General features: G+C 37.8%; 1 protein-coding gene across 2 annotated transcripts in view; it reads right to left on the reverse strand.

The window, feature by feature from the left end:
• The window catches only part of LOC149840922 (la-related protein 6B-like), a 79,575-nt gene that overhangs the window by 26,590 nt on the left and 28,666 nt on the right, over positions 1-24,319 (reverse strand). For both annotated transcript variants that reach the window (XM_090003462.1, XM_090003461.1), the window contains exon 2: positions 19,341-19,422. In XM_090003462.1, the coding sequence (XP_089859588.1) occupies positions 19,341-19,422 (82 nt within the window). The remainder of the gene's footprint in view (positions 1-19,340; positions 19,423-24,319) is intronic.

Consider the following 24,319-nt stretch of genomic DNA (forward strand, 5'->3'; position numbering starts at 1 on the left):
ACAAGGGGTCTAAGCCCCATGATTATAAGCAAAAAGGGGAGTTAGAGGCTCCCCAAAATATAGTTGTTGGGGCTCCTCCAACAGCTATATTGTTGTTATATTGACAAGGACAGAAATGCCCTTGACAATATAACATATTACAATATTAAATAAAAACAGCCCCCTATTGGGTGACACCTATTACAGGAAATTACATTGGTCAAAAGACTAAAATACCCCTGAAGGGTAATACATATTACAATTATGTCACACACATATATCTATATATATATACAACCCCTCTCAAACTCACGGAATGACAACCGAGAGTTTGCCAAGAAGAAAGTGGAATATGGGAGATACTAACGCCTTAGCGAAGAAGTCCACCAGTTGATACTCAAATGTAGGGGTGGCAATTTCTGACAGGACCCGCCAACCCGCCTCTTAGGCGGGTTCGGGTTGGGCTTAAGCCAACCCGTTTAATAAACAGGTCGACCCGTGTAACCCGCTTATTAAACAGGTCGGGTTCGGGTTGGGGGTATGCCAACCCGCCAACCCGGCTGACCCGTTTAATAAACGGGTTAGGCGAGTGGGTCAACCCGCCAACCCGTCTGCCCGACCCGTCAACCCGCCAACCCGTCTGCCCGACCCGTCAACCCGCCAACCCGTCTACCCGTCAACCCGACCTGCCTACCTGACAACCCGATCCGTCAACCCGCCAACCTGAAAACCCGTTTACCCGACCCAACCCATTTATTAAATGGGTTGGCGGGTCGTGTCGGGTTACCCGTTTATTAAACGGGTCGGGTTCGTGTTTGCCACAGCCGACCCGTTTAATAAACGGGTCGGGTTCGGGTTGAGGTATGCTGACACGCCAACCCGACCCGATTGCCACCCCTACTCAAATGGTATATATGGTAGAGTGATGGTTTTCTTCAAGAACTCTTCATGGACATAATGGCAATCCATTTTGATATGTTTTGTTCGCTCATGAAATGTATGGTTACTCCCGATATAAACATCGCTTTTGTTATCGCAACCACAAAAATTCAGAAGTCGCAGTTGCCATTGCACGATACCAGGCTTCTGTGGAAGACATGGATACCTTCTATTATTTTTTGCATCTCCATGATATCAAAGATCACCTACAAAAATACAAAAACCAGTAATTGAGCGACGATCATTTACATCTCTTCCCCAATCAGAATCAGTATATGCAAATACATCTAATAGGGAAGAAGACAATAAAAACAAACCATGATTGATAGAATTTTTAGCATAACTAATATTTTCATTACAACATTCATATGTATGATAGTGGGAGAATGTTGAAATTGACTAGCAATATGAATAGCATGAGAAATATTAGGATTAATAATAGAAAGGTAAGTTAAGGCGCCAATCATTTGGCGATATGGAGTTGGATATTTCAAAGGTTCTCCATCATCTTTTTTTATTTTTGCATTGATGACCTTTGGCATGTCCACTCTCTTTTTATCTATAAGACCCGACCTTTCAATTATCTCAATTGCATACTTAGTCTAAGACTAAAAATACCCTCAAGTGAGTAAGCAACTTCTATCCGAAAAAAAATATCAGAGAAAGTCAACACATGTCGTATCAAAGTGTTTTTTGAGAACATCCTTCATATGACTAACTCTTTGTTTATCACCTCCTGTGATAATCATATCGTCCACGTAGAGGAGTAAAATAACTATACTTGTGTTGAAGGACTTAACAAACAAGGTAGTATTATATTAGTATAACAGGATTTAAATTCTAGTTGAACCATCACATTACTAAAACGAGCATAACAAGTATTAGGAGCTTGTTTTAGACCATGCAAAGCCTTTTGTAAACAAAGAACTTTTCCACGTGCCAAACCTAACCTGAGTGGAGATTCCATATAAACTTTTTTATTAAGAGTTTAATTTAAAAAGGCATTTTTAACATCCATTTGAAAGATAGACTATTGTCTAATAGATGTGATAGTGATGAGAGTTCGAACTGTGGTCATCCTAGCTATTGGGGCAAAAGTTCTCATAATCTATCGCATATTCTTAACTATACTCTTTGGTGATTAGCTTACCTTTGTATCTTTCTAACGTCCCTTAACTTTTGGTTTTAATTTTATAAACCCATCTACATCCTATGGTTTTCTTTCTTATAGGTAATGATTTAATCTCCCAAGTTTTAGCTTTTTTCTAAGGCCTTTATTTCATTATTCATGGCCTCAATCCATTCATGATGTTTTTTGCTTCCATATAGGAGGAGGGTTTGACATATGAGTGTATGGCAATAAATAAAGTTCTATAGTGAGGTTCAAACGACTCATAGGATACAAACCTATTAGGTGCTTGGGATATTCTCGTAGATCTTCTAACACTAGATTGATTTATGTCTTGACTTTGGATATACCTTTCTAATGCACATGGTGGTTAGCCTTGTATATGACAAGAGTATGTTTAAAGTTTATTGTGAGGTTTAACAATAGTCCTATCACCTTCATGTGCATCATGAGTGTTACCATCGACACTCATGCATATCATGAATATCATTACTTTCATTTACATCAATATTATTACTTTCATTAATAGTATTATGCTCATGGATTAAATCATTGTGAGGTTCAACAATAGTCATATCACCTTCATGTGCATCATGAGTGTTACCATCGACACACATCTTTTGATTCAAATTGTCCATGTAGTAGAGGTCACATCTTCTATGGCCTCGCCAGATCGACTTTTTGGATTGGAGATCATGTACCAATCAATCATTAGATGAAAAAATGACCTTACATCATGGTCGGTAATTTGAGAAACGGATAAAAGGTCGAGGTTAAGTTTGGGTACTACTTTAATATTTGGGACATAAAAATTTTGATTTTTAAAAGAATTTTGTAAAGTACCCAAGCTTTTATTTTTCAAAGATGTTTCATTGGTGCTTGAAACATAAGAATCATTGCAGTTTTTGGATAGTACGGACTCATTAGGTGTAACACCCCAAAATCCCAAACTTATAAATTTTAGAAAAAAATTGAAAGTCTGCAATCAATCATTTTTCAAAGTTTAAAATGGTAGTTCAGCGAAAAACAAATTTTAAAAGAACAAGTCAAGGGACCTTGGGCGCATTACAAGCTAACCTTACCTTTACACAGAGATTTTTGGATCTTCATATAATCATTGAAACCACATAGCTTTAAACAAGTTTTGATAAATAAATTTTATTTAAAAGAGGTGTTGCAAAAAAAGAGCCCTTATAAAAATTACAAAAAAAGGACGTGTCCAGGAGCGAAACAGCAGAGAGAATGAGTTCTTGATGTCATCACGTCATCACCTGCCGCATCAACCTAATCATCACCTCTATCTCATAAAATGGGTCAGACTTATGAAAACCTAATAGGTGCATGTATATCAAAAGCTAGAACAAGACTAACATATGTGTTATTCCTTTCGCAATGTGCAGTTTCAGAATAAGTAAAAATGAGCAGGTTAATCTTGTTTCGATAATTACTGACATGTAGGTGTGTACCATGTATAGAATAAATGTAGAAACAGCTGAGAGTATCTGGGGGTTTATTATTTTATGTATTTTGATACTCTAGACAACTAAGTGAGTCCTAAGGGGATGACCTATTGACCGAAAAAAAATTTCCTAGAGGCATAAGCGACAGGGGAAGCATTCAAACTTCTGCAGAAGTCAATAGGATCTACCACCTAAGATAACATTTTGTAGTCCAATCCCCTAACTCTGATGACCGAAAACACCGAGTCATTGCTACTCGAGGAGCATAGTTGTTAACAACTTGTCCATCAGAGTTTTTGTACCTTCACATCATCTCTCTTGACAGAACCAAAGAGATGAATGTGTATGTCAAATCTTATTTTAACTGACGACCCATTCTACAAGATCTGGTCTTTTAAACCAAATCGAGCGAACATTTCATTTATATGATTTCCCTTACCCAGGTGTATGCCGCAGTTTGAGGTAATAATAAACCTCTAGTTCATTCATCGTTGTAATAGCATGTTGTGCATGTCTAACAATACCAAAACGATGGAGACGATGCGAGATTCCTCAAAAGAAAACCCCAACCACAACAATATCCCACGCCTTAGGTCGGGACCGGTTTGGAAAGGGGATTTAAAGGAACTTTTCAATCCCAGAAGGTTTGTCCCGTAAGTATGAATGTGACATCATTGGTCCAAGTATGCAAGGGAGTCTTACCATAACTTGGGGTAAGCTATGTATGAAACTGATGGGTGTTGCGAATATGCAACCATAAAATATTTGTCTTATCAAGACATCGAGGAAATGCGAGCTTGAAATCTCACTTGGGGATTCTTTCAATAAAATCGAATAAAGGTGAGGATGCGTAAATCTATGTATTTAAATATATATATATATATATGCTAACGCAATTTAAAGCAGGCAAGAGTGCATAAAATTACATTCCTCGTTAAAAACATAAGCTTGTGCACATTTCAACGCGACGGCAAAGTAAATGACATAAAGCAGGGCTCGATGTGTGAAACCACAAATTGAGCTAAATAAATTGCGTAAGCAGTAGCCTGTGCAGATTACAACGTGGCAGCAAAATAAATGACATAAAGCAGGGCCCGATGTGTGAAACCACACATCGAGCTAAATAAATTGCAGAAAACTAAAGCTTGTGCATATTACAGTGCGACGACAAAGTAAATGACATAAAGAAAGACCCGATGTGTGAAACCACATATCGAGCTAAATAAATTGTAGAAAGTTGTAACATGTGCACATTATAGCGCGATGACAAAGTAAATGACATAATTTAAAAGTGCACAAGAATACGCAAAACTGCATCCTTGAGTTAAAAGCATATATATATATATAGCGTAGATATAATATGTATATTTTTTAGAAGTGTTCTGACATTGTTCTCGCATGCAACTTTCCCCTATCTCGGAGATGGTTTGAATCTCTGACGATTCTAAATGTAGGTTCTTAAAGGCGTGTGTCTCACCTATTGTGTTGTTATTTAGCAAGGTTGTCAAACTAGGAAGCAAAAGCTGAAAATGATACGAGAAGCGAAGCATTTTAAATTTTATAGGAAGCGGGAAGCGAAGTATCAATTTAAAAGCAAAATATTAAAAAAATGAAGCAATATGGTAATTGAATAGGAATCGAACAAGAAACAAATAAAAACTAAAATAAAATTGATCATTCTTATATTTCGTGATTTTTCAGTAAAAGAGTTAAATTTTTGTTAAAATCTAACAATGATGGTTACTAATTTAAAGAAAGTACATGGAAAGTGAGTGAAAGCGTGAGAGAAAATACATGAAAAACATGAAAAGAAACGTCAGAAAAGCATACAGGAAGCATAGACCATGTGTGTGGGAAGCATAGAAGAAGCATGGGAGAATCGAGATTCTCATGAAGTTTCGGAAGCGAGTATCGCGCTTCCGAAGAGAGTTTCCAGGAAGCGAGCTTCCTACCTACCTAAGAAGCATATCGTAACTCTGATATGGAGCGCTAAAACAAAAAAAATTTATCATTCTGCAAAAAGAATGATGTTAAAATCTTGTATTAGTGGACAAGGGGGTTGAACCTGAACCCAGCTTGAGCCGACCGGACTGAGTCGGGCTCGGTACAAGAAGTCGAGTTGGCTTCACTAGCAAGCCGAGCTGGGCGGAACGAGGCATAAAAAGTTGGTTTGGTTCGGCAAGGAATCAAGTTGATATTTGGTGCACACGAGTCGGCCCAAGGTATCAGACCAACCTAGGCTGCGCTCGATGCTAGACGAGTTTTGCTCAGCTCGACCATGCTAGTGACAACAACAGCACTAGGAGCTAGCGCAGCAAGAAAAGGGGGCAGAGAGATAGAGGGCTTAGCTATTACGCCGAGTCGAGTCTAGCCCCCAAACAAGAGGGAACCGAGATGGGCTCGATAGATAGGCCCAGGTAGGAGGGCAGTGCCCTCCTGCCAAAAAAAATGAGACATGCAGGGGGGTGACACCCTCCTGCTAGAAGAATCAAAACAAGCAGGAGGGCGGTGCCCTCCTGTCGGTAAAATCTAAACAGGTAGGAGGGTGACAGCCTCTTGCCGAAAGAATAGAAATAGGCAGGAGGGCGGCATCATCCTGATGAAGAAATCATAACAGTCATGAGGGTGGCGCCCTCCTGCCTGAGAAAACAAAACATGCAGGAGGGTGCCGCCCTCCTACTGGAGAAATCGCAACAAGCAAGAGGGTGGTGCCCTCCTGCCGACGAAATCAAGAGAGAGAGCAGAGACTTACAGGAGAGAGAGCTTCCCGACGAAGGGAGAAATGCAGAGGATAAGAGGGAGACTCTCGGCGAGAGTGGTTCTGACGAGGGGAGAGGGTGAGTAATGAGGGAGAGAGAGAGAGAGATGGGGTGGGGAGAGAGCATTGGGCTTTGCTTTTAAAAAGAAACCCCCCTGTGGGGGGTTTAAATAGAGTAACTGGTGGGGGGGGGGGGGGGGATATCGACATCCAACCTGGATCCAATCTCAAATTAAATTTTGTTTTTAAGAACCCATAAAAATTAACGGATTTTACATTATGAGTCATATAGAAAGAAGCACCGGAATCAAAGAGTTCTTATCGAAGTTCACGCATGTTGATACGGTCGCACCAAAGAGAGAGGAAGATTGACCCTTGATTAGTGGTTGAAAGACTTCCATGAGTTGAGCAAATAAAACATTCTTGGAGCCTTCATCTACACCACCTCTTTCACTTGATCCCATAGAGGCCGTTTTCTTTTCATTTCTCCCTTTTGGGCAAAATGGCTTGATGTGACCTAGCTCTTTGCAAAAGTGGCATATTATCTTATCACCTTTTTTGTATTAACACTCATTTGGATTTCCTTCGTAGTCATTTAAGCAACTTCCATAGTCATTTTGGCCTTTTCCAAAGTGAGGAGGCCTATATGTTGTGGTGTGATTTTCAGGTCATGACATAGCAAGTTTTGATTCTTTGGTAGGAGAGGATTTTTTTAATCTATTATCTTCCATAGTTAGTTCTTCTAAAGTTTCCACTATGAAAGCCGACAATTCGGAGAAGCTCTAACGACAATTCACCAGTGGCTAACAACAACCTAACTAGTTGTTAGAGACTGAGAACCTGTTTTGACCATAACTTTTGATTCTGATGTCAGATTGATTTGATTTTTGGTTTGTTGGAAAGTTGAGTCTCCTCTTTAACTTTTCTTCTAGTCAAAACTCTAAAAGAGATTGCTTTGAAGGCCAAAAATCACTTTGAAGGTATCATGCTTTGGTGAAATGGTGAAATTTTGGATGGAAAACATCTCAGTCAAAAATTAGGTGCCTACACCAATGCCCAGGATCCATACAACACTACCAGAACCCTCTTGGGGTCAACCAGCAGAGTCTGGATCCCAAGTTGATGATGTGGCACATGGCTTCTCTAATGGCAGACAACTCACAAATCCAAAGTCCTAGTCAAGAGCAGGAGAAGCATGACATGCGTCAAGCCCAAAAGTCATGACAATTAAAGAGTAAGGTCCACCTAAGGGGGCATGTAATCCTAGAGAGACCTAATGGGACGTCCCCTAGGTGATAGATTTAATTATTGTCAATTAAGTTTGGTTAATTTTGGATGAGTCTTTTATTTGGATTGTTCTTGTGAGGAGTCTTTAGCTAAGTAGGAGTTTTAGCTTAGTTGGTAATTTTACTTTTATAAATAGAAGTGGTTTTGTGCAATTAGGACTCAGCCCAAGCACAATTTATATAAGGAGGCTTTGTTGAAGCTTATTGACATTGAATATTTAATTGAGTTTAGAAGTGTTCTGTGTTGATTTGTTTTTTCTCGGAGCTCTATCAAGTGGACAATGACACTTAGGCTCTAAGAGAGCAAATTCATCACAAAGGAGAGAAAGAGCATTATATATTCTCTTATGCTCGTATCTCCTTGGGTCATTGTTCTTTCTTTCTTTTGGAGATTACATACATGAGTTGCATACTTTAGAGAATACATGTCTTGAAGATATTGTCAAGCATCACTAGCAAATTCAAACTTTGCTAAGCTAGAACATTTTTTTATTTCAACACTATTAATGAGTCATCCCATGATTTTGGAATGACTCATCCTTCGCTCCTTCCATCTCTTTTCATAGTCAACAATGGTGTTATTCATCTCTTCTCTTTGAAGTGCAATTTGTCATTTTCACTTTTATGAGTGTGAGCTTTGGTTCTTTCTCAAATCCATCAACCGAACCCCATAGATCATTTTCCCAAATCTTGTGCTTTACTATGGATGCCCACATCACATAGTTTGTGTCAGTGAGTCACACAGGTATGGTGACAACCACTTTTCATTCATCCTGCATAAATACAAGTGTAAGGAAATGAGGATCTTCCACGAAAGCACAAATGCTTGTAATAGGTGTCTATTGAAGACACTTCAATCATAACCCACAAAAGGCTATAAATGAGAGAACTCAAAAGAGAAAATAATAAATTTTATTTCATTCACATAAAATTCTTAAAAAACATTGTTACCAAGAAGAGGAGTCACCCCTGTTTATACACAATGAGAGAGAGAAAGGAGCTTTAGAGAAATCATAGTCATTTAAACTAGTCCACCGACTCTAAATTGTAGTCGTTGGACTAGCTCCAATGGCCATAACAACTAGTCAAGATCTAGTTGGATCTTGACTAGTTTTGAGTCTAGTTCAAATTGAACTAGACAAAAATAAAAATACAAAAAATAAGAAAAGAATAAATAAATTAATTAATATAAAATATTATATATTATATTATTATATTATATATAATTACATTTATGTGTACAGTTTTTAACACTCCCCTCAAACTTATGATACCATGAGCGAAAGTTTGTGTAAGAGAAAATAATAGCTAGTAGTGAGAAGTTTGGTGAAGAAATTCGCTAATTGGTATTCTAATGTAACATAAGGCAAATCAATGGTTCCATATAGATACTCATCTCTGACATAGTGACAATCCATTTCAATATGTTTGGTGTGTTCATGAAATGTTCGATTGCTGACAATATAGATCGCACTCTTGTTATCACAGCACATGCGCAAAGCTTTTGTCACTTCAACTCCCATGTCAACCAGCAGTCTTCTGAGTCAAACTACCTCCATTGTTGTGGTCATAGCTCGGTATTCAGCTTCGGTGGACGAAAGAGAGACCTTCTATTGCTTTTTCACCGCCACAAAATCAAGGATTCACCTAAGAAAACATAAAATCAGTGGTTGATTGCATGTTATTGAGATCACCTCCTAAGTCAATATAAACAATTAAATCTAATGAAGATGAAGTAGACAAGAAGATGACTCGTGAAAGGGAAGACTTAATGTATTTAACAATACGCAAAATTGCTCCCATGTGAACAAAAATGAGAGTGTGTTGAAACTGACTAGTTGTCTTTACAGCGTGTGCTACATCATGTTTAGTAATGAAAAGATAGGAAAAGGATCCAATAAGTTGTCTGTAAGGAGTGGGATCATCAAGAGGTTCTCCATTATCGATTCTCATTTTGGTGTTGACAACTTCTGGAGTATCCACTCTCTTATCATCTGTAATTTCATACCTTGAAACAATATCAAAAGAAAATTTAAATTGAGATAATAAATAACTAAGAGGGGAATAAGCAACTTTAATTCTTAAAAAATATCTCAATAAACCTAAATCAGTCATTTCAAAATGATTTTTAAGGAACTTTTTAATGTTTTCAACTCCATGTTTGTATCCTTCGGTGATGATCACATCCACATAAAAAGGAAGAATAATAATCCCTACATCAGAAATCTTAATAAACAAAGCAGTGTCAGTCAGACAAGTTCTAAATCCAATATCAAGCACAATATGACTAAACTTGTCATACCAGGTTTTTGTTGTCTATTTAAGACCATAAAGAGCTTTTTCAAAACGAAGAGTCTTACCCAGTGTTATCAAAAACGTGCCTCAAGAAGCAAAAAGCGTGCCTCGCCTCAAGGCGAGGGCCTTTGTGCCTTGAGGCGCAGGTATAAAGCGTAAAAGCATGGAGGCGTACGCCTCATCGCCTTGAGGCGTACGCCTCGAGGCGAGGCGTACGCCTCGAGGCGAGGCGCGCCTCACGGTGAGGCATGCACGCCTCATTTTGTTGGTCAAATGAGGGTCAAAGCCCTTATTTGACCAACATTAAAATGTTACCCCGACCCTAATAAGGGTCGGGGGCCCTAATTTGGTTGTTGCAGCCCCTCTCTATCTCACCTGTCTCTCCCTCTCCCGCATCCCCTCTCTCTCACAGTCTCTCCCTCTCTCTCTCGCAGCCCCTCTCTCTCGCAGCCCCTCTCTCTCGTCTCTCCCTTCTCGACCTCGTCCTTCTCGCCGAAAGCAGCCGCGACGCCGACAAAATCGTGGAAGATGCAGAGGAAGATTGCAAATGCTCACGTCTGTTCAAGCTTTTCCGACAATTCGTGGCCCGGACTACCCAAGAGATTATCGAGACCCAACTCATCCCAATCCTACAGTGATCCGCCTTCTCGGGATCGACCATCGATTTCCAAGATGTGCTTCTCAGGTTCACTTTTGATAGCACCTGTACTGCTGTTTTCAGTGAAAGCCTTCACTGTCTTTCCAGTGGATTCCCAACGGTGCCGTTTGTGAAAGCCTTCACTTTTGATAGCACCTGTATGTGTTACCGGCAAGCTGGTGGCAAATACTCCGCCGGTTAAATCTTTAGAAAGAGAAGCAACTCTCTGAATGAATTCGTTGTGCGTTAGATCAAACTCCGGAAAGAGTACGGATTCGGAGGCAGTGATCGGTTATCAATTTATGCAGAAAAGTCCGACGAAGTGATGCTGTCAAGAGATGCTGCCATGATTTTTTGGTTTTTTGATTGCCGATCACGATACCTCAGGAAATGCTCTAAGCTGGTTTTTCTGGAACCTCTCAAGTTACCCCCTGCCTTTCTTTTGGGGTCGATCGACAGGGGGGCGGTGCCCCCTGTCGTCGCCTCTCGTCGGCAGGGGGTTCCCCCCCTCTACTTTTCTCTCTTGGTCGACTGACAGGGGGGCGGAGCCCCTGTCGTCGCCTTTCGTTGTGAGTAGGCAGATTGCTGTAGTGAGGCAGTTATTGCAAGTATTTAATCTTTACTTTGTTTGTGTTTCCTTTTATGCTTCTACCACCAAATCAACGTCTGGATTAGAGATGGTTTTGGTTATAATTGCTTCGTTTTCCACTGGCTTGAAATTTTCAATGCTACACAGTGAATTCATTGAGAGACATTCTTGATTTTTGACTTTCACAAGCTACCAACATGTCCTCTAATATGTCAAGGGTTTTATGATAAGCAAAATCAGCTGGAGATGGGGGCTTGTCCTGTTACTGAACGAGTTGAGTAGGATATGGTATTTTATGTATGGTGCCATCAGGCTAGATTCGAACTACATGAGTCAGATGCACTCATCCAGTTGGATCTGGATCTAGGTCAGACCATTATACAATTCTGCTCAGGACAATCCACCTGTATACAATCCATTCTCTTCCCCCTTCTTTTAATTCATTGTTGAAAATCCTGGCTCAACTTGGGATTGGGCTCCTGTCCACATTGGCTGATTTGCTAGTGCTAAAAGAGTTAGTAAATGAGTTACTTTTACATGTTAATCTCATATTTTTCTGTATTTATTTGAGATTTTTTATTTTGTGTTGGTTGGTGCTTCATCAATAAAGCATTTCTTATTTATTTATAATTTTAGTTAATTTTTATTGCTTTTTTAAGTTCAATTTTTTTTTGAGGCTTACGCTTTGCGCCGCGAGGCTTACGCCTCGCCTCAGATTTTGGTGGAGCGCCTCGCTACGCCTCAACGCTTTTCACAACACTGGTCTTACCCTTAGGAATACTTATACCAGGTTGTGCTTTCATATAAATTTCTTCAAGTAGGTTTTCATTAAGAAAAGCATTTTTGACATCCATATGAAATATGGGTCATTTTTTAATAGATGCGCAAAAGTTTCTTCATAGTCGATGTCATACTCTTGAAAATACCCCTTGGCCACTAATTCAACTTTATATCTTTCAAGAGCTCCATTACTCTTGGTTTTAATCTTATAAACCTACCTACAGCCTTCTTGTGGAATGTCTTGAATGATCCAAGTGTTAGCCCTTTCTAATGCTTCTAATTTTGCCTTCCTAACTTCTACTCATTCTATATGGTTTTTGGCTTGAGTATAGGATGAAGGTTCTATGTTCGAGTGTATTAATGTAATAAATGCCTTATATGTTGGTGAAAAGATTACGTAGGACACAAATTTATTGAGAAGTTTAGAGACTCTAGATGACCTTCTGGATTGTGCTTCTGAATATTTTTCCACTGTACATGGAAGATTGAATTCTCTATGTCTTGAGTATTGTAAACTGGTGTCCCTATGGGTTTTCTCTTCATTAATAACATTATGTTCAGAATCAACAATACATTTGACCATCGTCTAGGTCGTATTCATAGTCGCATCCATCAAATTTCGAAGTCAAATCTATCAAAAACGAATATTAAATTACTTTTTTGGTCTTTTCAAAATAAAAAAACTTCCTTTTTCCAAGAAGAATACATTTCTTGATACATACAGTTTTCCATTTTTAAAATCAAAACACATATAGCCTTTTTTATTATCTGCATAACCTAAGAAGGCACAAGGAATGGCATGGGGGGAGAGTTTATCATTTTTGTTGGTGAAGACAAAACATTTGCATCAAAAACTCTCAATCTGGAGTAATCAGAAGATAATTTGACAGTTTTTAAAATAGAGTTATATTTTTCAAAGAAGAAGATGGCATTTGGTTAATGAGATAGGTAGCAGTTAGGGTTCGTTCAGCCCAAAACTCTTTTAGAATTTAGTTTGCTATCAATAAAGTCCTAGTGGTTTCCATAATGTGTCAGTGTTTTCATTCGGCCAAACCATTTTGTTGTGGTGTGTAGACAAGATCTTTGATGTGTGATACCGTGTAAATTGAGATAATCTTTAAATTCTTTTGACAAAAATTTCTTCCCTAAATCAATGCGAAAAATGAAAATATCATTTTGAAATTTATTTTAAGTCATTTTGTGAAATATTTGAAAATGCAAAAAGACCTCTGATTTATGCTTAAGTAGATCCAAGTATGCCTAGAGAAGTCATCAACAAAAGTTACATAATATGTGTATCCGCCTTTTGATATGACTGGTGTGAGATTCCAAACGTATGAATGTATTAACTCAAGTGGTCTAGATGAAATAAAAGTTCTATCATGAAATGGTAATCTCTTCATTTTACCAAGAATACAATCTTTACAAGCAAATTTTTTATAATTACAAAATTTTTCTAAACTTGGAAAGTGTTGGATTTTGGATATATGAGGATGGCCAAGTCTTTCTAGCCATAGATCCAAATCCAATTTCTGAACATTATAACAAAAGGCATATTTTGGGTAACTCCCAAAAATCCATATAGTAGAGTCATTCTCTATGGCCTTCCCCAAGTGATCATATACCTAACAACCATGAGAAGAGAAGGAGATGTTACACCTGGAAATATATCTAACTTTTGGAATAAAGAATTTTTTAGAGTTTTAAAGATTTTCAAAATTTTCTATTCCTTTTATTTCAAGAGATGTATCATCAACTATGAAAACAGCTGACACACTTGAGTTATTGTTAAGACATTCGAACAAACTATTGATATTTGGAGTCATATAAAAGGAAGCACAAAAGTTGAGTAGGCAAGGAAAGTTACCGAATTCGGAGAAGAATGAGACAACTCCTCAGGTTGAGGCTTCAGTTGAGGAAGATGCTCATTTGAAAAGAGGTTGAAGGATTTCCATTAATTGTGCCATAGACATGGGTGCATCTTGATTGGCTTGATCTTTTGATTCTTGTGATGGACCAACGGATGCAACTATTCTTTCTTTTCTTTTCTTTTCTTTTCTTCAATTTAGGACATTGAAGCCTATAGTGCCCCAGTTCATGACAAGGGTGAGAAATGACTTTCCTTTTGTCATAATCATTACCTTATCTACAAAAATGAGGCGGCTTATAAGTGTGCATATAATTTTTCGATCAAGATACGGCAAGAACGGAATCCTCTTCATTTTTTGGAGTATTCTTTTTCAGGCTATTTCCCTCCATAGTTAATTCTTCAATAGTATCAACAATAGAGAAAACTTTTCCTCTATATAGAAGGGTCGATTTGGTTGTTTCAAATTCCAGCCTTAAACTATTTACAAATTGGTAAAATTGTTTCATATCTAGTTGTTTTTGGCGAAGCTCGATATCTTCGGGACAATGTCACTTTGGCTCAAGAAGAGACAACTCTTCCCAAAGCTCAGACAATTCATTATAATATTCTCTAATACTTTTGTCTTTTGGGGTCAAAGTTCGAACCTTATCTTGCATATTGCACACATGCGCAATGTCTTTAAGGGAATACATATTTCTAAGATACTCTCAAGCCTTATTGGCATGCTCGAATTTCGCAAGACTAGAGCATTTATTGATGTCTAGGTGGCTAATGCCTTTTCTCTTCTTCTGTAAGAGATACATCTTTCTCATTTTCAATTTTTGAGAGAATTAGTTTTGGTTTTGAATCGAAACCAATACTATTCCCCAGAACCCTTTTCCCTAAATGTAATGCTTCGTGATTGAAGCCCATGTCACATAATTGATATCATTTAGTTTTACGGGCATGAAGGTGACTATCATTTTCATCCATTCTTACAAGGGTGAAGAAGAGAGATGATGAGAGAAAAAAAGAAAAAAGAAAAATATGAGAAAAGAGGAGAGGACAAGAGCATAATCACGATCTTTGTGTAGTCAACGATCCTCCAACGTCTTCTTTCTTCAACTATGATGACACAAAAAGCATTTGAATCACGAACAAGAAGATAAATTAACTTTTGCTAGATGCACAGAAAACGAGGTGGCAACTATCCAAGATCTATAAGCTTTCAAGCTCTTATACCATGTAAGCAAATGATGATCTACCACAAAAGCACAAATGCTTGTAATAGGTGTCTAGTGAAGATACTTCAATCATAACCCACAAAAGGGCATAAATGAGAGAACTCAAAAGATAAAATAATAAACTTTATTTTGTTCACATGAAATTCTTAAAAAGCATTGTTACCAAGGAGAGGGGAGACAATAAGAGAGGGAGAGAGAGGAGCTTTAGAAAAAATCATAGTCGTTGGAGCTAGTCCAACGACTAATTGTAGCCATTGGACTAGCTCTAATGGCTATAACAACTAGTCAAGATCTAGTTGGATCTTGACTAGTTTTGAATCTAGTTCAAATTGAACTAGACAAAAAGAAGAAAAAATAAATAAATAAATAAATATAAAATATTATATATTTCATTATTATATTATATATAATTACATTTAATGTATACACTTTTTAACAACAAGAAGAGAAAGATAGAAAAATAGAAAGGAAGAAGGAAAATATGAAAGCGGAAAACTCTTGGACACCACGAGTCCACGATCATATAATCTCACGTCCACACGAGCAAGCTTTACCATGAACAAGGTCGCAATGGCTCACAAAGTGCTCTCCACACACCTCAAACAAGAGGTCAATACAAAGCCCACACAAGGGGCAAAAACACAACAGCCACTTAGGGGCTTAGAGGAATAGACAGCACTAAAAAATTATAATCCTTATTTCATTCACAATGCACACAAAATGCATAGCTTTACAAGAGATCTAAGCCCCATATTTATAGACGAAATGGGGAGTGATAGGCTCCCTAAAATATAGTTGTTGGGGCTTTCCAATGGCTAGAAATTTAGTCATTGGGAGTGCCAACAGCTATATTGTTGTTATATTGTCAAGGACAGAAATGCCCTTGACAATATAACATATTACAATATTAAATAAAAACAGCCCCTATTGGGCGACACCTATTACAGAAAATTACATTGGTCAAAAGACCAAAATACCTCTGGAGGGTAATACATATTACACACACACACACACACACACACATATATATATATATATATATATATATATATACACATACATACATACAACCCATATTCTAACAATCATTTCCTTTTCTTTTAACCTTTTAGCTTGCAGACATAATAAGAATCAACCACCAACAGGGGAACCTTCTTCCTCAAGTGTGTCACAACAAGAGTCGTCCACCCTAGGGAAGGAGACTGTCCTCCCTCTTGCAACATACATGTTCTGGAATCATGCCAATCTGATTCCACTTCTGTCACCAATTCACACTCATGTTTGGCAATATGAACAGCTTGAGGTATGCTTCGTTTAACACTAATGGTGCTCTCTCTCTCTCTCTCTCTCTCTCTCTCTCTCTCTCTCTCTCTCTCTCTCTCTCATGGTGGAAGGAGGTTCAGAGTAGCTTGGAACACCCACTCACTGAAGAAGATGCTAGAGTGGGAGAAGACACTCCAGAGGTGGGTTTTTTGCTTTCTGACGGTTTTGATGATTTCTTTGCCAGGGAATTCATGGAGTTCCATGATCTGGCAGCCAGCTTCAAAACTCATCTTCCATTCATGGCCTTCATCAAATGAAGCCACCAACTGGCTGCAGATTGAGCACCCTACCAACTACAGTTGAAGCATTGCTTTTCCGGAAAGCAATGTCTTTCTTTTTTCCTATTAGTATTTTAGACTTTTTTATTAATAGTGATTGCAGAAAACTGCTCTTCGACCAAATCAAGCTGTCAGAAGTCCTTGTTAGCAAGATTGTGAAACTTGAGCTCTTTTCATATAAAAAGGTTTGAAAGAGGTCTGATTTTGCAAAATGCACAAACTATAGGCCTTCTACTGCAAAAAAAACCCTTTCAAAGTTTATATCCTTTTTTCCTGAGAACAGAATGCAGTAAAGGCAAAACAAATTGCAAGCAATGCCATGAACTCCTAAGCTGACAGCATGAAGGTGAAAACAAGAGAAAAGGAGCACCCACAAAATAAAGAAAAAGGATAAAGTTGTTCCTTAATCATTCTCTCATAGGAAAAGAAACGGTACAATGAGAGATTTTCTCCCTGAGGAAAAGTTTTACACATGGAGTAACAAAAAGTAAACTTTTGATCAGCCACACAAAGGCTATCACATAGCATTCCAAGCATCTCTCTGTGTGCTAGTTGTCTACCATCTTGAACTCTGGAACCTATGGGTGGAAGCTATACAAGAAAAGCAGAACATGAATATCTAAAAATGAGCCCTCTTTACAAACTCATCCCACAAGATTGAGTCAACACCAACTTATATCTCCAGTGGACTAAGACTGACAAGCAAACAGTAGCTTTTTCTTTCTCAAAGCATCAACATCGCACATACACACCTAAAATGACATTCAAATACATGAACTATTACCAGAAAAAGTAGATGAATGGAACTCATCTAATGAAGTACATCCAGATCCAGCACCTATGATACCATATCCTAGACGCTACTATATTATGATATCTGAAGACATGAACTATCAACCAAATTAGTAAAGGGAACTCAATTAATGAAGTACAACACAGATCCAGCAGCTAATAATTTGTTCTACATGTCAACATAAGGGGAAGGACTAACACCAATATATAGCTCAGTTCTTGCACGAAACCAGCCAGCCTCCTTCAATTGCTACACTTTTACATAAAGATCTGAAAATCACCCACTCCGCCAGAAAAAGACTGCAAAAACTAACTGGAGAAGCTACTGGCACCACTCAATTGGCCAGGTTGGAAATGCAGTCTCACTCTTGCAAAAGAGCAGGAAATTTTCTAAATGTCCCCACAGTAAATAATACAGAAGCAACAAACTACAAGAGGAAAAATACCTAGCAGCCGCGTGCTGGCATTTGTCAATGTCCTTAATGTCAGTATTCTACCCATGCCACAAAGTGTGCACAGAGTGACTCACCCCTTCCTATACAAGGAAGTGATGGTCTTTTTTTCCCTATAAAGCCACTCGACTGAAGAAACCTATGTTCATAGATTTTATTCTTCAACAGACAAAAAATCTGACATTCAGACTTGAGATGTCTTCCGGGGCATCAGATCCATAATTGCTACCCATCATGATTGTCACATCCCCAGACTGACACCTGAACACCCAAAATCACACATTTGGAGATTAGTTTAAACCAGTCAGCTGTATTGTTAAAGGTAATTTCTTGGCAAGGGTATTTCTCGGAGAGATTTTCAAAAGTTGATAAATCTCAAGAGTTTAAAATTTTGAAGAAAAGAAAAATAACAACGAAAAATCTAAGAAAATAATAAGTTTTGCATTATTTTCTGCCAAAAAATATAAAGAAATATGTTTTAAAGGTTTTAAAATATAAAAAAAACAAAAAATAGGAAATTGAAACTTAAAAAAAAAGAGTTTTCCAAAAAATATCATGATATTATCGCGATAATATCACGATATTTTGTCTTCTGGTGATATTTTGAAAATATCATGAGATATTGCCTTTAATATCGGTATTTCTCGCAATATTTTCAAAATATCACCGATATGGGTGAAAGTGGTTTAAACCACTTCCAAATTTTCATATTCATGAAATATTGGCTCACATCAGTGACCAAATTTGACACAAAAATCTCTCTTCGAATTTCTGATCCTCTGAGCATCTTGTTCCAAATTTGGGCCATTAATTTAAAAAAATGTAGAGTTCTGCATGACAACAACACTTTAAACCATGAAGATCCTGTACACATGCCTATTTGACATTGACGATCCTAATAGGACCTCTCCAGCAAAGGCAGCCACCGTACAGTCAACAGCTACTAATTCCAAATTTAAAAGCATTTTTACAACAAAATATTTTCCTACAAGTGAGAATGAAGCCCCTACATATTTGAAGCAGCCGCTTCACATGCTTAGCCCGTACAAGCTAAGTGGCAGTCATTCAGGGGACAAGTACTATACGCTGAATGAACTGCATCTGTCCAGAAACAAGTATCTGTCACTACAAGTCCAAGCACTTTCAGTTATCCAACTAAGAATTATCTAAAGTTCATAGAACACCTTGCATGCAAGTACAGCCAAGAATGTGGAAAAGGAACTTAGGCAACTTTACAAGACATCTAGAGATTTCTTTACAAGATACCTCAGAATGCAAATTGCAAGTAGCAGAAATAGATATTTCTTCATTGCATCAGGCTTGCTGCACTAATTTCTAATACATGCTCTCTATCAAGCAACTATGGCATACGTTGAAAATTAGACTCCATGATTGAAATGATACTAAACTATAGCAAATTGATCTGAGAAAGGCTTTATATGTTTAATAACATAAACCTATTTAACAAGTTTCAGAAAAACCTTTTATAATTCTTCCAAGATGAAGAAGTGAAATGGCCTAATTTCAGATAAGGAACCACAGAGACATACCATAACCTTCTGGATCTTTGCTGATGAATCTTATCATATGGTCATTAGTAGCTAGGTTTGAATCACTGAAGTAGTATTCCACCTGCGGTGTTTAAACTAGAGTTATATTTGGAAGTAGAATGGAAACAATTCAGGTTGCTAATTAAAGGAGACATGGCTTAAAACTGTATGCGCTCTAGACAACCATATCCAAAAAGTGCATCAAGTCGACAATACAAACAGCACTAGAGATAAATGACACCATTTCCATGATCCATGAAAAAGAGATAAAAGGTAACATCATCTTCCACAACCAAATTACTTGCAAAGAGGATCTTGCCTCAAACAAGTCAAATTAGCACCACCAATCCTACTAGGGGTCAGTTCACAGTCCATAAAATCATAAAAAACATGAAATAAGTGAAAAATGTCAGGCAAACAAAAGATAACAAAAACCTACTTTCTCATTAAATTCCAACAACAACAAGAAATTAGCTTGCAAAGAGGACCATGAAATTGGGGGAAGAATGTCAAAAAGCAGGTCAATAAGTTCTATGCAGATTGCTGTGGTGCATGCACCTGTTTGCCCACACAGGCACAAATTGACATGGACATACATGGCACAACATAGTACTGAAATCCTAAGCAAAGGAACATCATGTCCTGATATGTGACAATTTGAGTCCTAAAATTTCAATACTATGACCCAAGACCCAAATATGAAAGCAAGATTTTGCTAAGGACGTAAGTTCCTAAACCCTGGGGAAACTACTTGCTTTATCGTTAGATCATATCATTGTCACCTGTATCCTTCAAGATAATTTCTGGGCAAGGTTTTTTCTCGGAGAGATTTTCAATAAGTGGTTTTTCTTGGGAGTTGTAAAATTTTAAAAAATAAAAAAATAAAAAAAATAATAAGAAAGATAAGAAAACAATAGGTTTTGTATCATTTTTCTTTTAAAATATAAGGAAATAAGTTTGAACAATTTTTTAAAATACAGAAAGATACAAAAATACTAAAATTGGGCTTAAAATATATAAAAATAAATTTTTTTCCAAAAATAGCATGATAATATCATGGTAGTATTTTGTTGACATTATCAGCTGACCTGAAATTGTTGACAATATCATGATATTTTCAAAATATCAACAATATCAGTGACACTGGATCGGATCCACCACAAGAGTTCCTCAAATAATTAACACATTATCCACTTTTCTGACAATGAATGAGTAGAACATCTCTTTTTTAAGCAAGCAACTCCTATTGATTGGCATAGAAAGCAGATAACAAGCTACCAACTCAACCATTAAGCTGGCCTAGGTATTATTCCAACCAATCTTCCTTTGTTGACCAGTTCTTAATCTTGTTAAGGCTAGTCCTCTGTACCCATGTCTACTTTCAGTATGGGTATTAACTGTATATTAAAAGAGGGGTGTTATGATAACCATATCACTGAAAATATAGGACATACTTGTATGAATATCCTTCAAGGATTGAACTGGATTCATCAATCAGCATTCAGGAACCTTCCCATACATTTAAACTGTGTCATTGCTTCCTTGCTGTTTTATAGTTTCTTTTGCTGCTTATGCTTTACTTTTCTCTCATTTTTCTTTTGGCCTTGCATCTGTCATGCTTTGGTTAGTACAGGACAGACATTGTTTTACAATAGAAATCACCGTTTCCAAATAATTGTCTACTTCTTGCTTTTGAGCATCTTAGGACAAGAGATGTCAAATGCTTTAAGGTGGTATGGTCCATGCGATAGCAGGCCAGACTGAGGTCAAAAGCAATTGAAAGAAGGGCCAATACCATAGCATATGTGAAACAATCACCTTGTTATAACATAAATAACACATACTGGCCTGCTGAACTCCCCTCCTCTTCGAGTTGGGCTGGTGCGGATTTAATGTATGGATACCAACCAACTGAAGATCTTTGCACAAGGCTCAAAACTCCAAATGATTCTTTAGGTAAATGGTTGCACCCCTGGCATCATAATTCATAAGAGACAGGTAAAAGGATAAGGTTGTAAAAGCTCCCAATTTTTTGCGCCTCCACATGTCTGAATCCTCTTCAGCCATTAGTTTGCAGCCAGCCAACTTACTCATCATGTCAATCCAATCCTCAAAATCTCGGATATTGAAGGACCTTCTGAATTGAAAGCACCACCCTTCACAAGGGTGCCAGCGTTCAGCGACCGTGGCATCTATATTTTTGGCCATACAATAGAGCCTTGGGCGCATCTAAACCAACAGTAATGTATTGTACCAATCATCCTTATAAAATCTTGGATCATTTCCAAGTCCTAGCTTAATATCCAGCATTGATGTAAACTCTTGGGTCATTGTTAACCAATCTTTCCACATCAATGATCCCCTCTCCCATTTACTTGAAGCAGCTCAGGTCCAAAGCCTATTATTTATATCATATTTCGCCCTTTGGAGCTGCGACTAAGGTCCATCTTCACCACCACTTACCCATCAATGCAATGCTTAGCGGGCGTAGCTTTCCATTACCCAACCCTTTGAGCTCCAAAGGCATGGTCATGTGATCCCAAAACACAAGTATTGCCACCTCCAAAATTAGATGTCCTCCAAATCTCTCATTAGTTTGCTCAACATTTTCAACACTTCATGATTTTGAAAACAAAAAACAAGAATGAAAGAATATAGGAAATAACAACCACTCCAACCTACACCTTTTTCAAAGGCACTCCCCTTACTGCAATCTTTGGTGAGGAACATCCCAACATACAGTAACAACAGGTGCCCATGAGCACAACAGAACATGATCTCAACTATTCTACTGATGGACGAATCAACATTAAAGCTGCGGAACATGCACTCCCCCTCGTCAATCCAACAACCCTATTTTTCCTTAAGATTTCTTTGCTAATGGTGGATAACTTAAGAAACCCCAAATTAAGCATTAAACATCTCCCACACCACCAGTCTCCAATCCTGGCTGGTATGGTCCTTCAGCCCATCTTTTTGTTTATGGTTTTGTTAGTTGACTTATGGTGTTCCTATGATTTCCACTTTTGACTTTCATACAATGATTGTAATCAGGAGGAAAATCATGGTTAGTGTTAGGATCAAGAATTATAAGGGAAATAAGTGAATTGTTCTTGAAATATCATTTCCTTATTGGTTTAATCCAATGTTTGAAAACTCACTGAGTGGACTCGGTGATTCGGCTCGGCCTCCAACCTAGTCAAAAAATTGTCTAACTCAAAATTGCACAAAACTCACCTTGACTCGGATTTGACTCACTCGAGTTTCAAGTCAAGCAAGACTCACGCAAGTTTTGTGTATTTTTTCCATCAAAAACTCGGCCGAGTTTTTTCTAAGACTTGGTTGACTTAGATGAGTGTTGAGTCATAAGTTGGCAGGCCATGTAATGGCATGACCAAAATAACTTTTTTTGGTCTTTTTGTAATCTTTATTAGGGTTAAGGAAACCTGATAGAGTTTCTCTGTCTCTCTACCACAAAGAGGGAGAGCTCTGGTGCATGATGGAGGAGGTGAGGAGCATCCAACGTAGGAAAAAAAATCCAACGAGCTTTCCAGCAACATCTTGAGCAAAGGGGAGGCTGCACTTCGAGGTAAGTTCTTTCTTTTTTGGTATTCCGGTGAGATACTTGTCAGGAACAGAGGTCTCTCTCTCTCTCTCTCTCTCTCTCTCTCTCTCTCTCTCTCTCTCTCTCTCTTGAGAGTCAATGCACATTTTGGGTGTTTTTCACCTTATTGTGTACCATGTCTGTGTGTGCATTGTGTGAATTTTTTTTATTTTTTTCATTTTGTTGTAAATAATATAAATCTACAATATGATATTTATGCAATTTTGTTTGTCTTTGTGTGCAATCACTGCAATGTGCACACAGATAACTGAAAGGAAACAACCAAATCAACAAAGTGGACACTCAAAGAGTTCCACCAAAGCACCAAAAGAACATACACAAACCACAAAATGGGCTCACACACCAAATCCACCTAAGGTGATTAATAATTAAAAAAATATTATTTTATTGATGGTGGAATAATGCAAGAAGCATACATAATGGTGGGCCTTTGCCCCATATTTATATACAAGGAAAGAGGGTCAAAAGAGAGTCGTTGGGGGTCCAACTGAAATGAAATAGCAGAAGTTATAAAAACAATGCCACTAAGGGCTTAAACAAGATCACACTCACGATGTGCACATGCACAAGTCCACTAAGGGACAACACAATAGCCAACAAAAGGCAAACACAAGAGTAAAAAATATAGGACCTTACAGAGTAAGTACTTGAGTAAAAGCATAAAAAATAGGGGGGATCACACCCTTATTTATGCATGAGAAAAGGATAATAGAGAGAGAACATTGGGGGCTCCCAAGAGATTAGTTGGGAGCCCACAACGGTCAGATTCCTGACCATTGGGAGCCCCAACGACTCTATGGTCAAAAAGACCATAGAGCCCCTATGACTCTAATTTACAAAAACAGAAAAATAAAAATAACTGAAAAGAACAAAATTGTTTTTAATAAACAGTTTTATTACAAAGAAGAAATAACTAAAATGACCCTATAGGGCATTTAACTATTACAAGATTAATAACTATATATATGTATATATAGGTATATGCATACATGTATACATATATTTTAACACCTATGACTCTAAATAGAGCTGTTGGGACCCCAATGGTTCTCTATTGACTAGTCAACATATGTTGACTAGTTCTATTTTAAACAAAAAGAAAACGTAATCTTAACCCTAGTTACTATCCAGTTACAAGCGAATATATATATATATATATATATATAATATATTTACATTTTTAGCACTCCCTCTCAAACTTACGGTTGGATAACCGAAAGTTTGTCCAAGAAAAAATAAAATCTAAAAGCAATGAGAGTAGGGATGGCAGTGGGGCGGGGCGGGGGACAAGGTTTCCACCCCCGCCCCGCCTCAAAATTTTATCCTCCACCCCCGCCTCCATCCCCGTTTCATA

This window comes from Nuphar pumila, chromosome 4 (assembly GCF_984573655.1).
Source record: "Nuphar pumila chromosome 4, dmNupPumi1.hap1.1, whole genome shotgun sequence".
NCBI lineage: Eukaryota > Viridiplantae > Streptophyta > Magnoliopsida > Nymphaeales > Nymphaeaceae > Nuphar > Nuphar pumila.